The 14,271-nt window shown below is 53.2% G+C and overlaps 1 protein-coding gene across 1 annotated transcript in view; it reads right to left on the bottom strand.

Annotated features, from left to right (window-relative positions):
* Positions 1–4,108: 4,108 nt before the first annotated feature.
* LOC101284739 (E3 ubiquitin-protein ligase TRIM50) overlaps positions 4,109–14,271 on the bottom strand; it is a 58,756-nt gene continuing 48,593 nt past the window's right edge. Inside the window, exons 4-9 of the mRNA XM_004268803.3 lie at positions 12,538–13,016; positions 9,476–9,571; positions 8,293–8,523; positions 8,149–8,171; positions 6,951–7,075; positions 4,109–6,018 (exon numbers count right to left, since the gene is read on the bottom strand). Coding sequence (XP_004268851.1) covers positions 5,429–6,018; positions 6,951–7,075; positions 8,149–8,171; positions 8,293–8,523; positions 9,476–9,571; positions 12,538–12,936 — 1,464 coding nt within the window. The 5' untranslated portion in view covers positions 12,937–13,016 and the 3' untranslated portion in view covers positions 4,109–5,428. The remainder of the gene's footprint in view (positions 6,019–6,950; positions 7,076–8,148; positions 8,172–8,292; positions 8,524–9,475; positions 9,572–12,537; positions 13,017–14,271) is intronic.

The raw sequence follows: 14,271 nt of genomic DNA, 5'->3' as shown, positions 1-14,271 counted from the left end.
CACCGCCCATCCCGCCCGGACTTCCGGGGTCAAAGGGCACGGAAGTTCCAGATCCGGGAGCCACAGTGCCCATCCAGGTACCCACAGGGCGTGTGCCAGGTGCCTGGCAGGGAGTGGAGACCGACGCTGGGAGCCCGGTTCACCACTTCTTCGTAGCTCTTCTCTTTTTTCTTTCAATTTTTGCCGATTTCACAGGCAAACAATGAGATTTTATTGATGTTTTAATTTCTGTGATTGAAGTTGAATATTTTCATGTATTATTGGTCATTTGTATTTCTGTTGTGACATGTAGATGTCTTTTGTTCATTCTTCTACCATCTTTCCCTTGGTGCTCTTTATGGATTAACAATATATACCTCTTATCTTAGGTTTTGCCATTTCTTCCAATTTATTGTTGCTTTTTTTTGTTTTCTGGCCGTGCCGCGCAGCCTGCGGGATCCTAGTTCCCCCAAACAGGGGTGGAACCCGCGCACCCTGCAGTGGAAGCACAGAGTCTAACCACTGGACTGCCAGGGAAGTCCCTATTTTTGCTTTTTAATGTGGTTTATAGTTGTTTTGGGCAACACAGAGTTCTCATTTTTAAGATACTTACCTTTATGGTTTCTGCCTTTGATGTCATGCTTGAAAACTGCTTCATGCCGCTACAATATAGAAATCACTTATGGCTTCATCATTTCACACTTAAATCCATTTAGAATTAGGTTTAGCACGTGATGTGAGAAATGGCTCTTTGTTTCCCAATGGCTAGCCTTTTATGCAATCCTTGTGAGGATTCATCTATAGGAACGTTTCCCCAGCCTCACCCATGGGAGGACAGGGATAATCATCTGTTTTCTTCATAGTACCTATTCCATATGTGGTTATGATTTATTCTCTGTCTCTCCATCTGGCTCCATGAGGACAAATCCTTGTCTGTCTTGACACTCATCTACCTTTAGCTCCAAGACCAGTGTCTTTCTCACAGTATGGACTTAATAAATATCTGTTGAATGAGTGAAGGAGTGAATGGATGAACAGAGCACAGATTGATGTGGTTCAGGACAACCAGCTATACTAGAGTTGACCCATCCTAAAACAATCCCCCCTCCTTCAAGTGAGTGGGTAACAGGTACATCAATATTGATACAAGTCCACAGTTTATTCAGATTTCCTTAGTTTTTACCTGATGTCGTTTCTGTCCCTGAATCTCATCCAGGACACCACATTACATTTAGTCATGTCTCTCAAGGCTCCTCCTGTCTGTGACAGTTTCTCAGACTTTCCTTGTGTGTGGTTACCTTGATTACCTTAAGGAGTCCTGGTCAGTATTTTGTAGAATGTTCCTCACTTGGAACTCATCTGTTGTTTTTCTCATGATTAGACTAGGGTTATGAGTTTTGGGGAGAAAGACCACAGGTAAAGGGACATTTTCATTACGTCAGAGCAAGGGCACATAGTACCAAAGTGACATCACTGTTGATGTTAACCATGACCACCTGGCTGAGGAAGTGTTTGTCCAGTTTCTCCACTGTAAAGCTACTCTGTAACTCTCTGGCCTCTCTGGCAGGACGTCACTACGTGTAGCCCACATTTAAGGAGGCTATTATGCTCCCCCTCCTTGAGGGTGAAGTAGCTATGTAAATTACTGGGAATTCTGCACAGATTTATCTCTTCTCCCCCATTTAATTAAACAGTCATTTATTTGTATCAGTATGGATTCAGGGATATTTATTTTATACTTTGGACTGTAATCCAAAATATTTTGTTGCTTAGATTATTCTTGTTTTGACCACTGGAAGTGCTTTCAGTTGGCTCCTATATCCTTTTCACAGGGCTCTACTACTGTACTTTTTTTTTTTTCACGTTTGTCTGGGTTGGAGCATTTCCTTGCCTTCTGGCACTACAAGATACTGAGGCTCCTTTGGTGTCTTTCCTGTTCTAGTCCCAGAATCAACCAGTTCTCCAAGGAGCCCTCATTCCTTTTATTGTAGAATGGTATTAAGAAATCAAGATCTGAGTGCTAGCTGACCTGGGTCTGTCAATTTTTTTTAATGTTTTACTTATTTTATTTGTTTATTTTTGCCTGTGTTGGGTCTTCATTGCTGTGTGCGGGCTTTCTTCTAGTTGTGGCGAGCAGGGGCTGCTCTTTGTTGCAGTGCGTGGGCTTCTCATTGCAGTGGCTTCTCTTGTTGTAAAGCATGGGCTCTAGGTGCGCAGGCTTCAGTAGTTGTGGCACACAGGCTCAGTAGTTATGGCTCACGGGCTCTAGAGCACAGGCAGGCTCAGTAGTTGTGGCACACGGGCTTAGTTGCTCCGCAACATGTGGAATCTTCCTGGACCAGGGCTCAAACCCACGTCCCCTGCATTGGCAGGCGGATTCTTAACCACTACGCCACCAGGGAAGCCCTGAGTCTTTTAATTTTTAAAATGTGACCATTAGAAAACATAAACCTACATATGTGGCTCATATACTTCTGCGGACAGCACTGCCTCTGTCCTAAAAATGCCTTCTCTTAATCCCACCTTCTCCCAAACCCTTGACCCAGTTTACTTTTTCCCTTCACTATCAAACTTTTTTTTAAAATTTATTTTTGGCTGCGTTGGGTCTTCATTGCTGCGTGCGGGCTTTCTCTAGTTGTGGCGAGCGGGGGCTACTCTTTGTTGCAATGCATGTGCTTCTCATTGTGGTGGCTTCTCTTGTTGCAGAGCACAGGCTCTAGGCACGTGGGCTTCTGTAGTTGTGGCACGTGGGCTCAGCAGTTGTGGCTCGCGGGCTCTAGAGCATAGGCTCAGTAGTTGTGGTGCACGGGCTTAGTTGTTCCACAGCATGTGGGATCTTCCTGGACAAGGGATCGAACCCATGTCCCCTGCAATGGCAGGTGGATTCGTAACCACTGTGCCACCAGGGAAGTCCCACTATCAAACTTTTTAAATGGAGAATCAGTAATCTTTGCCTTTACATCTTCATCGCATGCTATTATCTAACTGCCTGCAGTCCGTTTTCCACCAGCTGCACTGAGATGGGTCCCTCCCAAACTACCAAGAATCTCCAGATATTCCTTAGGCCTTTCCTGCTGAATCCGGGGTTTCATGGCACTGTTGAACACACCTTCTTTGTTGGTAAGCTTTGGCTTCTATGACCTCTCCTGCTAGCATACCCTCCCATCTCTCTGCCTGTTTCTAAGGTTCCTTGGCAACCCCGTCTAAGCTGTTCCCCTAGGTTCTGGTGTTCCATTCTCTGACCTCCTTTCTGTCAGTCGGATATTTTCTCCCTGAGCAGACTCGCCCACTCCCACACTGTCATTATCACAGGACAAAGATAACATACACTAAAGTAGCACAGATGCCCCCCACCCCGGATCAGCCCCCACCATCATCTCCAGGCCCAGCTCCAGCTGCAGCATCCCTTTTGGACCTAGATCCCTGAAGGCTCTTCTCCTCTGCCTGTCTTCCACTTCTTTCAGCTTAAATGCCAACTCCACACGAAGAATTAACTGCTCTTTCCTCTGCCTTCTGCACATTGGATGTGTATCAGTTAAGATCTTTCGGTTGCAAGCACAAACACTAACTCTGGTTAGCCAAACAACAGAGGGGATTTATTAAATGGGTGCAGAAGTATGCCCTTGTGTCTGTCAGGGTCTGGCTGGAGGCAGAAAGGTGCACATAAGTGAGTAGCTGAGTTTAAAGAAGGGACTGTTTCTAAAAGAACAGTGGGAGTTAAGGGGCCCCTACGGAAGACGGCACGGTGCTCACTGTTCAGCGACAGGAACAAGGGAAGAGCAGCAGAGGGAGAGGGCTGCCTGCCAGGAGTCTTCAGTAGAGGGAAGGTGCCAACGCATAGCCCAGCAGGCAGAAAACCAGGAAAAGAAATACCTCCAACTCCCTCTACTGCCCTGGGATCTCCTGCCAGGCCCTCCCCTCAGCTGAACCCAACAGGAAGCCAGAGGGGTTTGCATTCCAGCGGGGCCAGCCTCCCAGGACACAGCATGGTGGAGAAGGGTGGAGAGTGGAGGTAGACTGATGGAATTGAAGGAAGAGCTGCAAAACCAAAAACCAAGTCTGGAAGGTGTCAAGCATACAGCAACCAAGGCCAAGGCCCGACAGATTCAGCTGATCAAGAGACAACAACCAGCTTTTGATTCAGTTTATTACTTACATAGACAGCAGGAGGAAGATTAGCCAAAGGTGGAAGCTGCACGTGGGCCTTGTTGCCCCGCCGAAAAGGATGGTGTGGAAATCAAAGGGCTCGTGGCTGCAACTTGACTTGTGGGATATCCCGTTGCTGAGGAGCCAGTTCTAGATGCGGCTAAGCTCTTTTATAGACTGCAGCCCTCCTGGGAGGGAAGGCGGGCAGAAAGCTTCAGAGCTTCTCACAGCCAGGGAGGTGATGTCCTGAGTCTCCCGTGAGGATAAAGGTCGGTAAAGATGGCCTTGAGGTAGCGCCTCACGATCTTCCTCCCTCTTCTGTTCCTGGAGGATCGTTCAGATAGGCTGTGGGTTGAGACTTTGTCTGTGTGGCCGATGTGGATTCATGCCAGGGTGACAGGGCAGGGCTGTGCCCCAAGGAAGGCTCTTGGACGGGTCCACAGACCTCAGGGCACAAGGCTGGGGAGCTTCTCTCTAAAGCACCAGACCTCAGATGACTCAGCCCCAGCCACTCTCTCTCTCTCTTCCAATTTTCATGTTCTTGGGAAGGAATTCAGCTGTCCCAGCCTTGGTCTGGGGTGACCACAGGGCAGGCTCAGCATGCACAGACCTGGGCTCTGGACCCACTCCCATGTGCCCGGCAGCTTTCAGGGATGGGCCACACCCCCATCTGGCCCCTACTTGCTTCTGCTCTGCAGGAGTGTCATTTCCATCTTCTCTAACAGAGAGGGAAGTTGAGAGAAGTCTCTGGGGACAGAGCAATGACGGAGTGTTTGCTGTGACTAACCAGAGACCGATGGGCAGGGGGTGGAAGCAAGATGTGGCCCCACCAGAGGCTGGAGCTGCTTTTAAAGGCCTGAGCATAAAGCAGTGGGTACGTACAGCGGTTGATAACTGCAAATCATTTGAAAAGGAAGAAATAACGTCAATTTATGATCCTTAAAGTCATTTAAAGTTCACAGTGATGGGGGGAAGTCAAGTGTGGAAGCGTTTCCACCCTCAGATGGAAGAGTAGGCAGAGATCGCGGTTAGGAGGGCCCAAGGGAAGCCCAGCTTGACCCGCGGGCCCCACGGCCTGGCTCCACTGGTTAATAAGCAGGTTAATAGCCTGGAAAGAGGTTAATAAACACAACCCTGACTGCTGGGGATGGGACCGTGGTCCTTCTCTCCCTATCGTTAAACGTTTCTAGGGACACCCAGGCAGGAAGACCTCCCCGAACGACTGCATAACCTCTGCTCACCAGAGCCGATAGGACCCCTCGAGCCCCCGTGCCCAGCTGGGAAGGCAGCCCCCCGAGCAGCGCTACAGCTTGGTGGGCTGCGGGCGGGCGAGGTGGCTGGGCCCGCTGGGCGGGGGCAGCACCAGGGGCAGGGAGTTGCTGCCCCTCTCGTGCCAGCACGTGTCCAGGATGGGGTAGAGCTTGCCCTGGAAGTCGGCCTGGAACGTGTAGAGCGGCCGCAGGTCGTCAGGGCGGTCGGCGTCGAAGAAGGTGAGCTCGCCCTGCTCGTAGTGCAGGTAGACGCCGATGCGGTGAGGGTGGCCGGCCACGGGCAGGGGCGCCCGCGGGCAGCCGAAGGCCTCGTACACCCGGCCCTCCTTCAGGCCGATGAGCCACACGCCGTGCCCTGGGGACTTGCTCAGCTTGCCCTTGCGACTGGCTGTGCCCTTGATGACCCCCAGGCGCCAGTCGCTCTTGCTGCCCACCACCACCTCCCAGTAGTGGCGGCCGCAGGAGAAGCCCCTGCTGGCCAAGACGCAAGTGCTGTAGTCGAAGCGCTCGGGCTGGCTGGCGCGCCGCTGGGCCAGGAGCCCACACTGCACCACCGTGTTGCCCTTGGAGAGCTCCAGGAGTGGGTGGGCCGTGGCAGGATCCAGCTTGAGGGACTCCGGAGCTGGGAGAGATCAGAGGAGATGTGTATTCAAGCCTCACAGAAGGCGGCAGGCCCTGCCCCAAGGGAGGCCGATGGCAGGCCCTGAGCTCCTCGGGAGAAGAACTGAGTCGGCCTCTTCCCTGTATCCACAGGGCCTAGAAGGGGCTGGGGCCTGGAGCAGGCAACCCTGAGGACATTTGCCGAATGAGTGAATGATGCCTGAAGGGTGGAGAATGGGCTGCTGCAAGCCCAGGCATTCTGGCAAGGGAAACGGTGCAGGCGGCCTGCCTAAGGCGGAGGTGCCAGTGGAAGGATCTGGGAGACGGCCTGTCACGTGGGCACCTCAGCTTCACTCCCCAGGTTTCCTGGAGCCTCTAACAACGGCAGTGGTTTCTTGGATACCCTAGCAGCCCAGTCAAGGACAAACTATCCCAACTGACCTCTTTGCTCGCTGTCAGCTAAGCAGTTTACACCTAAAACGTGCAAACAGCATTCATGGTTCAGAGATTACCTGCAGGTTTTGTTCCCCCCTTTCCCCCTTTTTTTCTTATATCAACCCTGTTTGTGCCTTTGTTGGATGAAATCAGTCTATTGATTGATCTTATGTGCTAGTAACGAAGGAGTTAAAGGTCCGAGTTATTTTTTGGCAGAGCAGCCGCTGCCATTTATTAAGTACTAAACTACACACACACACAGACACACACACACAGACACACACACACACGTCTACTTAGAAACTACGCAGTCCAGCAAGGTGGGCTCTTTACAGATGAGGAAACTGAGGCTCAAAAATTACACCACTCTCCCAGTCACTAGTAAGAGATGGAACGGGGCTTGAGCTCCCCCTGCTGGCGGAAGCCCACCACCGCGCCCTCACCGTTAGCTGTGCCAGCCCCCACTCCAGTTCTCTGCACCTCATACACTGGAAGGAGGATGGGTGGGTGGGGTCTCACCTGGCAGAACCTTTCGGAAGAGCCTTTTCCACGCAGTCAGCTTGATGTCAGCCTGGTGCAGGCCTGGCTTGAAGGAGATGGGGCTGAACGCGCCTTCCAGGGGCCGGGCCTGCTGGAGCTCTTCACTGGGGGCAAAGGTCCACAGTGATGGTGGAGCTGCTTACCGTGCACCCCAGCCCTTCACCCGGACGCAGGTCCAACCAGCCAAGCCACAGCTCAGAAGACCGTGCACTGAAGATGCCCACCATGTACCCGCCCCCCTCTGAGGACCTGCCTCCTTCCTGGAAGGGGAAACACTCTACATCAGTAGCTCTCAAAGTGCAGGTCTGGGAGCAGCAGCAGCACCTGGGGGCTTGTTAGAAACGCAAATTGTCTTGGGTCCCACCCCAGGCCTGCTGAATCAGAACTCATTACTGGGGCCCAGTGACCTCTGTTTTAATTGAGCCCTCCAGGTGGTTCTGATGCACTGTTTGAGGACCACTTCTCTGTATCTGGTGACCCTGGCCCCCAGCTCCAGCTGGAGTGGAAACCAAACTCAGTCAATCAGATCCTCTGTCCATTCATTTAAGTCAATGCTCCTAACCAAATTGTCCTTAAGACTAAGGGAAATTGGAGAAAACAAGGAGACTCTCATAAACGTGGCAGAGGAAGGCTCAGGAACTGCACAGGTGATTCCTTTGTTGGGTTTGGAACATGGACCCAACCCCTTCCTCCAAGCCATGGTGCATGTTTCCTTACCACCATCACCCACCTCATCTCCTGTTCTGCTCTGCACCATCCTTTACACCCATGATACTGAAATTCTCACAATACTCCAAACCTGCACACACTTTACCCTTTCACGTGAGTCAGCGTGCCTGGCAAACGCCTGTCCTCTGCCCTTCTCAGCCATCCCACCTGTGTGCTGTCTTTGCCGATCTCCCCCCAGTCACCTCCCCCTCTGTGTTAATTCTTTAGCTTGTGTGAACTTCTACTGTTCTAGGTGCCCATAGTGATGTAACCATACTTTGCCGCCGCCTCCCACAAGGCTTGGAGACCCCTAAAGGCAAGGCTGTCACTTTCCCTGGGCTCAGTACTGAACCAGATGTGGGCAGCTGCTCCCGGCACCAGTAAAACTGAAGGGAGGATCTAGTGGAGATGAGACGCCCATGCCCGCAGCCACCAGGCCCTCGCTGAGAGTGCCCTCCGAGGTTATTACCTGGAGGCCATGGCATGGTACTTCTGGAAGACAAGAGGGAGGAGGGTTAGAGCATGGACGAGGCTATGCGGAAGCCGACAGGAAGGGGGAGGCGCTTGGAGCCCCAGTGGCCTTGGCACAGGGGACACTCCCTTGTCCACTCACCCGGATGAACTCATGGTGACTCTCGTTGCCGAACTGCTCCAACACACCCACAGCCTGGACTAGCCGCTCCCGAGCGCCCCGGGCCTGCTCCAGCTGCATGTCCAGGGAGGCCACGAGGCCACGGGTGTGACCCTCCACCCCCTCCAGGCAGCGGGCCTTCTCCTCGTCCACTAGACGGTGCAGCTCCTGGAACTCACTGCGGATCACCCAGCTGAAGACATCAGACTCATTCTGGGACAGGGAAGGGCGGGTCAAGGCAGGAGCCATGGCTGACCTCGGCGTCCCCAGAGCCTGGCAGCTCGGGCCTTCTGACCGGGCTGGTCCTGGTACCCAAGTCCCAGGGCTGACTCCTGCCAGGTGTTCACACACTGTGCCTGGGGATCCCGGATGTGGCCCCAGGGGGAGGACGACAGTGGCAGCGCAGAGGCTGGGCCCCCAGCTCCCAGTTCCAACACAGTGGCTCTCCTTTTGCCCATCTTTGCTAACAAGTGTGAACGTAAGATTTTGCTTTATCACGGGGTTCCACAACTGAAAAAAAGTCTGAAAGGCCCTGGAGAGCAGACTTTGGAGTGAGATAACAAGGGTTCCCCATGTGACCGTGAGTTCTGCCTCCATCAGACGGGGCAAAGCGGGCTCCCTCTCCAGGATGAGGAAGATTGAGTTGACTTTCAACGGATGCCGGTCTCCTGCTTCATGACTACCTGTTTCATGACTACCTGTTTCATAACTACCTGTAGGGCCCAGGCTCCACAGACTCCCAGACCCAAGTGCCCCTCATTTAGGAAAAGCAGACAGCCACCAAGGGCTTCAAGCCTTTCCATGCCTGTGCTCTAAGGTACTAGGAGGGCATTGCCCAGGCTGTCAATGTCAAGCAGCCACAGGTGGCGGAGGGCGGGCAGTCATGCCCACGTGTTAAGCTGTTTACCTCCGGGACTTGGGTTCTAGGTTATCTCAGTCTCAAGGACGTGGAGGACACAAGCCAACTTGGCGACAGTCCTGACAACTGTGCTGAATTCCTCCAAGAGCCTTTGCACTTCCCCCACCCCACCCTGGAATGCTTTGAATTCTGGCTTTATATGGAAGGCATGGCTTCCTGTGAAGGACAGATTAGAGCTGGGCTCTGCAGGAAAGGGAAGGCGGGTGGCCAGCCCCAGGGGAGGGCACGGAGGGGCGGGGCGCTCACGACAATCCGGGTCCTGTTGTTCACCAGTCTGGCGATTTGCTCCTCCACCTTCTTCTGCTCCTGCTTCAGGTCGGAGATGAGGGCTGCTAGCTCCTCCTGGAGGCAACAGGCCCCATAAGCCGCCGACCCCTTCACCCCCACCCCCCACCCCCAGCTCCCGGGGGCAGCCCGACGGCCACAAGCACAGGATAGGAAAGGCTATTCAAGAATATTCCACACTGACAGCACGGACTGCCTGGACGGATCTCCACGTCATCACTCTCTATGCCGTGGACAGAGATGCTACACGTCGTTACAGCCACCAGAAGTCACCACACAACATCCAAGTGGGGCGACTGCCAATCTGAAGTCAGCACTCCCTACGTGGAGTGCTGCCCGTAGGGAACCCACCTGGGAAACTTGCTGGTCACCAGAAGGTCCAGAATTAGTGGGCATTTCATCAGGAGTCATCACAGAAAGGCTGGCCCCAAGTGAAGCCAATGGTGCATGCAATGGCCCAGGGAGGGGTCACCTGGTGACCCCCCACTCCCTATGAAGACCTGAATCCATCTCCAGCAGGCTTGGGCCCAGCCTGGATTTAGGGCCTCCCAGGCTGAAGTAAACTTCTCCTAGGTTGCCCTGGCCCCATATCTGACTTAACCTTAGGGATCCAACCAGAACCACCTAGAGCACCAACTGGCCGCACGACCTAATGCAGCCCTGCTGGTTTGTGCCCACGGAGTGCGCAGAATCTTTGGCTTAGACAGTGCCCAAGCAGAAGTCAGCTGCAAGAGCCTTTCCAGAAGGGAGCTGAGAAAAAAATAGAGCCAGCATGGAGATAAATGAACACAGAGTCCTTGCTCTCCATAACAAGGCATCCGATCTCATAGGAGCCTGAGAAGGGCATCCCAGTGGTAACCCTCCCAAGGCAAAGAGAGATGGGACTAGTTCCTTCTCATCAACTGGGCCACAGTGAGTGGAAACAGAATTATGCAAATAAATAAAGTATCTTAAGATCCCAATCAATAGGAGAAAACAGGAATGCATGAAAGAGATCTGACAATGGAACGTTACTTAGTTGCAGCACACGGAGGAGTCTTGAGATCACAAAAACCCACATCCAAAAGCAGGACCCAAGCCCTCCCAGCTCCTAGCCAGAAATGACGGGCTCCCAGGAGTCTCCTCCTCCGCCAGGCAGCCCTCTGCTGATAAAACTCGACTCAGTTTCACTGTACTGCAATTTGGCTTCCTCCTTTCACACTCCCCTAAAACTACTCTTGCCAAGATAACCAATTCTTACTGCTAAACCAGACAGGCTCTTTTCAATCAGCAGACATTTCACACAAGTGATTTCCTTCTTGTCAAAATGCTCTGTTCCTCTGATTTCCTGGAGGCTACATTCAGCCAACGTTCCCGCTCCCGCTCCTTCTGGCTCCTTTTCAGAGTTCTCTCTCTACCCAAATCTTAAGTCCTGATGCTCCTGGGGGCATCATCTTCCCCATCACTCCTGCAGACTCTCCTGGTTGGTCTTCTCCACACCTGTGGCTTCAACGGCCGCCTGTATGTAGATTACTCCTAATCTCTTATTCCCAGCCTCACTCTCCAATCTATCCTCTGGCAGAGCGATTGAGCCACATCACGACTCTGCTTAAAACCTTCCAACCCTGGTTCTCTGAATAAACCCCTAATCCCGTCTCATGTCACACAGGCCTTTTCATGACCTGACCCCCGCTTACCTCACCTCACTCTCCCTCGTGCTTATTGGAACAATGTAGAATTCCTCAAATGTGCCATGCTGTTCACCTCCTGGTCTTTTGCACGCGCTCTTTTTATACTTAGGATGCTTTTCCTCCCTTTCTTTTCCTTTCAAGTCCTCCTTATGGTTCAGGTCTCGGCTTACCAGTCCACTTCCTCCAAGAAGCCTTCCCTGACCACCTGAGACCACGCAGGAGCCATGTTCCAGATGGTCTCACCATTGCCTGCACTTAACCTTGACAGCAGCACCTGACACACGGGACTCTGTCAGACCCCCAGACTGTGAGCTCTGGTGCGGGGTGAACTTCTCGCCCACTGCTGTACCATGGGCGCCAGTGTAGCACCTAGCACATACTAGATGCCCAGGAAATGCCTGTGGGTAGGGGAACTTGGTGGACGACCTGGCTTGGCCCTGTGCACCTTTCCTACTTCTCTCCCCGGGTTGAAGGAGCAAAGAAATGCTGCCCAGAGCACTCAGCCAGGAAAGCCCTGCAACAGCTTCCAGGGGCCCCTCTGTCTACGGATCTCAATGCTTTTCCCTCGTCCTGCCCCCTCCCCTGAATTTCCTCATTCCTCATCCTTACTGCCCCCAGCCGCCCACCCACCCAAACACCGGGCCAGGTACCCTATTACAATTTACTTCCAAAAGCCCTTCCTGTCCTTCCTTGATCTGGTGCCAGGGGAATGAAAACTGGCCTTGGTGAGTCCTAGCTCTGCCACTGACAAACTGTATGAGATTGACTAAGACCCTTACCTTCTCGGAGCCTGTTTCCTCATTTGCAAGTACGACAATAACCCCACTCTTCATAAACCTTAGATCAATAGACTAACCTAAGATGGTATCATTATTATTATTATTCATCGTAAACAGTGATCTGCTAGTTCTGAGGGAACAGTCCATGAGGACAGGAATCCATTGATTCCACAAATACATTTTGGGCATTTACTACCTGGCCGGCACGGTCCTAGGCACGGAAATATCCCAGGGAATGAAACAAAGTCCCTGTCTTCACCTGCCTGAGAGTGCAGTCCCCTGAGCGCTCAAGAATCTAATGAGGGCTACAGAGAAGACTAAAGCAGGGGAGGGGGCTAGCACGTGACGCAGGGGGCTCTCCATCCGGTGGGTCACCTAGTCCCCAGCACCTGGAGACTGGAGCCGCTCCTCAAAAGGTGATCGGTGGATGAGCAAATGCTCCGCAAGTTCTGCTCCAGAACAAGGCTGACCCTGGACCCCTCTGTGCCGGGCGATGGCCCCAAGGCCTCAGGACCCGGCTCTGTGTCCCCAGGGGCGGCCCGGCTCCCCACCCCCCAGCAGCCTCGCTGCCCACCTTCATGCGGCTGTAGACGGTAGAGACAGGCGTGACCCGGTGGTGCTGGTGGGAGCCCAGCAGGCCGCAGAGGCCACAGATGAGCTCCTGGTCCTTCTCACAGAAGAGGCTGAGAGGGTTCCGGTGGTGCGCACAGACCTGGGGCTCAGGGTCCCCGGGGAGCTGCAGGGCTTCGATCACCCTCGCCAGGGAGACGTTAGGCGGGGAGCTGCTGCAGTCCACCTCCTGCCGGCACACGGGGCAGCGCAGCTCTGAGTCCGGGTGACGGGACAGGGACAGCAGGCAGCCCTTGCAGTAGGAGTGGCCACACTGCAGCATCAGGGGCTCCTTGAAGACCTCCAGACAGATGGGGCACTGCAGGCGGTCCTCCAGCTCGGGCACGCTCACCTGCCACGCCATCCACGGAGCCTGCTGGAGCCCAGGGCGGCCTCCCTGGAGCCTGCTCTCTCCACTCCTTTGGCCCCCAGTCCCCAAGGGCCCTGAAAGGAGAGGCTCTTAAGGACGCCAGTCTTTGATTCCAGTCCTGACCCGCTATGACTTTGGGTCTGTTTTCCCATCTTTAAAACAAAGGGCTTAAATGAAAAGTGTGGTCAGTTGGAGGTCCAGGAGTCAACACTTTTAACTCGGATTTGGAGGTAAACATGAAAGAGGCCATCTGCAGGGTCATATGGAGTGACACTAATATTGCAAGCTCCAGCCCAGTAGGTGTTCTGACCTAGAACTGGAGAGCAAAAACAAGCCAAGGTCTTTCCCACCTTCTAGATTAGTTCTCAAACTGGCGAGCAGCTGTTGGAAGCAGAGTTACCATAGAATTCCTGAGTCACCCCTTCACACATCTCAAATGAACCCCAGAAACCTGCACTGACAATTGACACCTCCAGGCCATTCTAAAGCGGAGTTCTGTCTTAGAACAACACTGTTCCAGAGAGTCTGGGACCCTGGAGAGCGGTCTCCGAGCTCCCACCCTGCTCCTCTGTAAACACTGACTGGCGTCTCACCAGAAGTCGGCAGTGGGCCAGGGGAACCCCACACTGGACTACCTGGCTTCTCGAGATCCGCCGAGCCCCCCACCGGGGCCTCACACCAGCATCATCGACTTGATCTGCTCCGCCTTCTCTTCTCCCCAGGATGGGACAGCAGGTGCAGAGATCTGGGGATTGTAGCTGGACACCAGTTCTACCTAGTCTCTGCTCCTTTCCTCCTCCCCTTTCCCAGAAACACCCTGGTGTCCTCAAGGTCACTCAGAATCAGGTGGAACTAGGCCATATCACGGGACCGGGGAGGCAGCCTCTGCTCCGCCGGCTCTGATAGCGGCAATACTCAGGTGCTCGCCTTGGCCAGGCATGGGGGAGGGGCAGAGACAGAGGGACTGGGTACCTATTCATACCTCACAGACCCCAAACGGGAGTGGACTCGTGCTTTGACACAATTCTTTCTGAATCTCAATCTCTCCCTCTCTCTCTCTAGAATAATGAAGGTATTTTTAGTTACCTAGATCTTTAAACTGATGTATAACTTCTATAAAGTGCACAAATCTTAACTACACAGCTGCAGTACAACTTATATGTGTATACTCACTCACAAGGTCAAGATACAGAGGAGCGGGACTTCCCTGGTGGCGCAGTGGTTAAGAATCCGCCTGGTAATGCAGGGGACATGGGTTCGAGCCCTGGGCCGGGAAGATTCCACATGCCGCAGAGCAGCTAAGCCCGTGCACCACAACTATTGAATCTC

The sequence above is a fragment of the Orcinus orca genome, chromosome 16 (assembly GCF_937001465.1).
Source record: "Orcinus orca chromosome 16, mOrcOrc1.1, whole genome shotgun sequence".
NCBI lineage: Eukaryota > Metazoa > Chordata > Mammalia > Artiodactyla > Delphinidae > Orcinus > Orcinus orca.
This window is presented reverse-complemented; position numbering and strand designations above follow the sequence as displayed.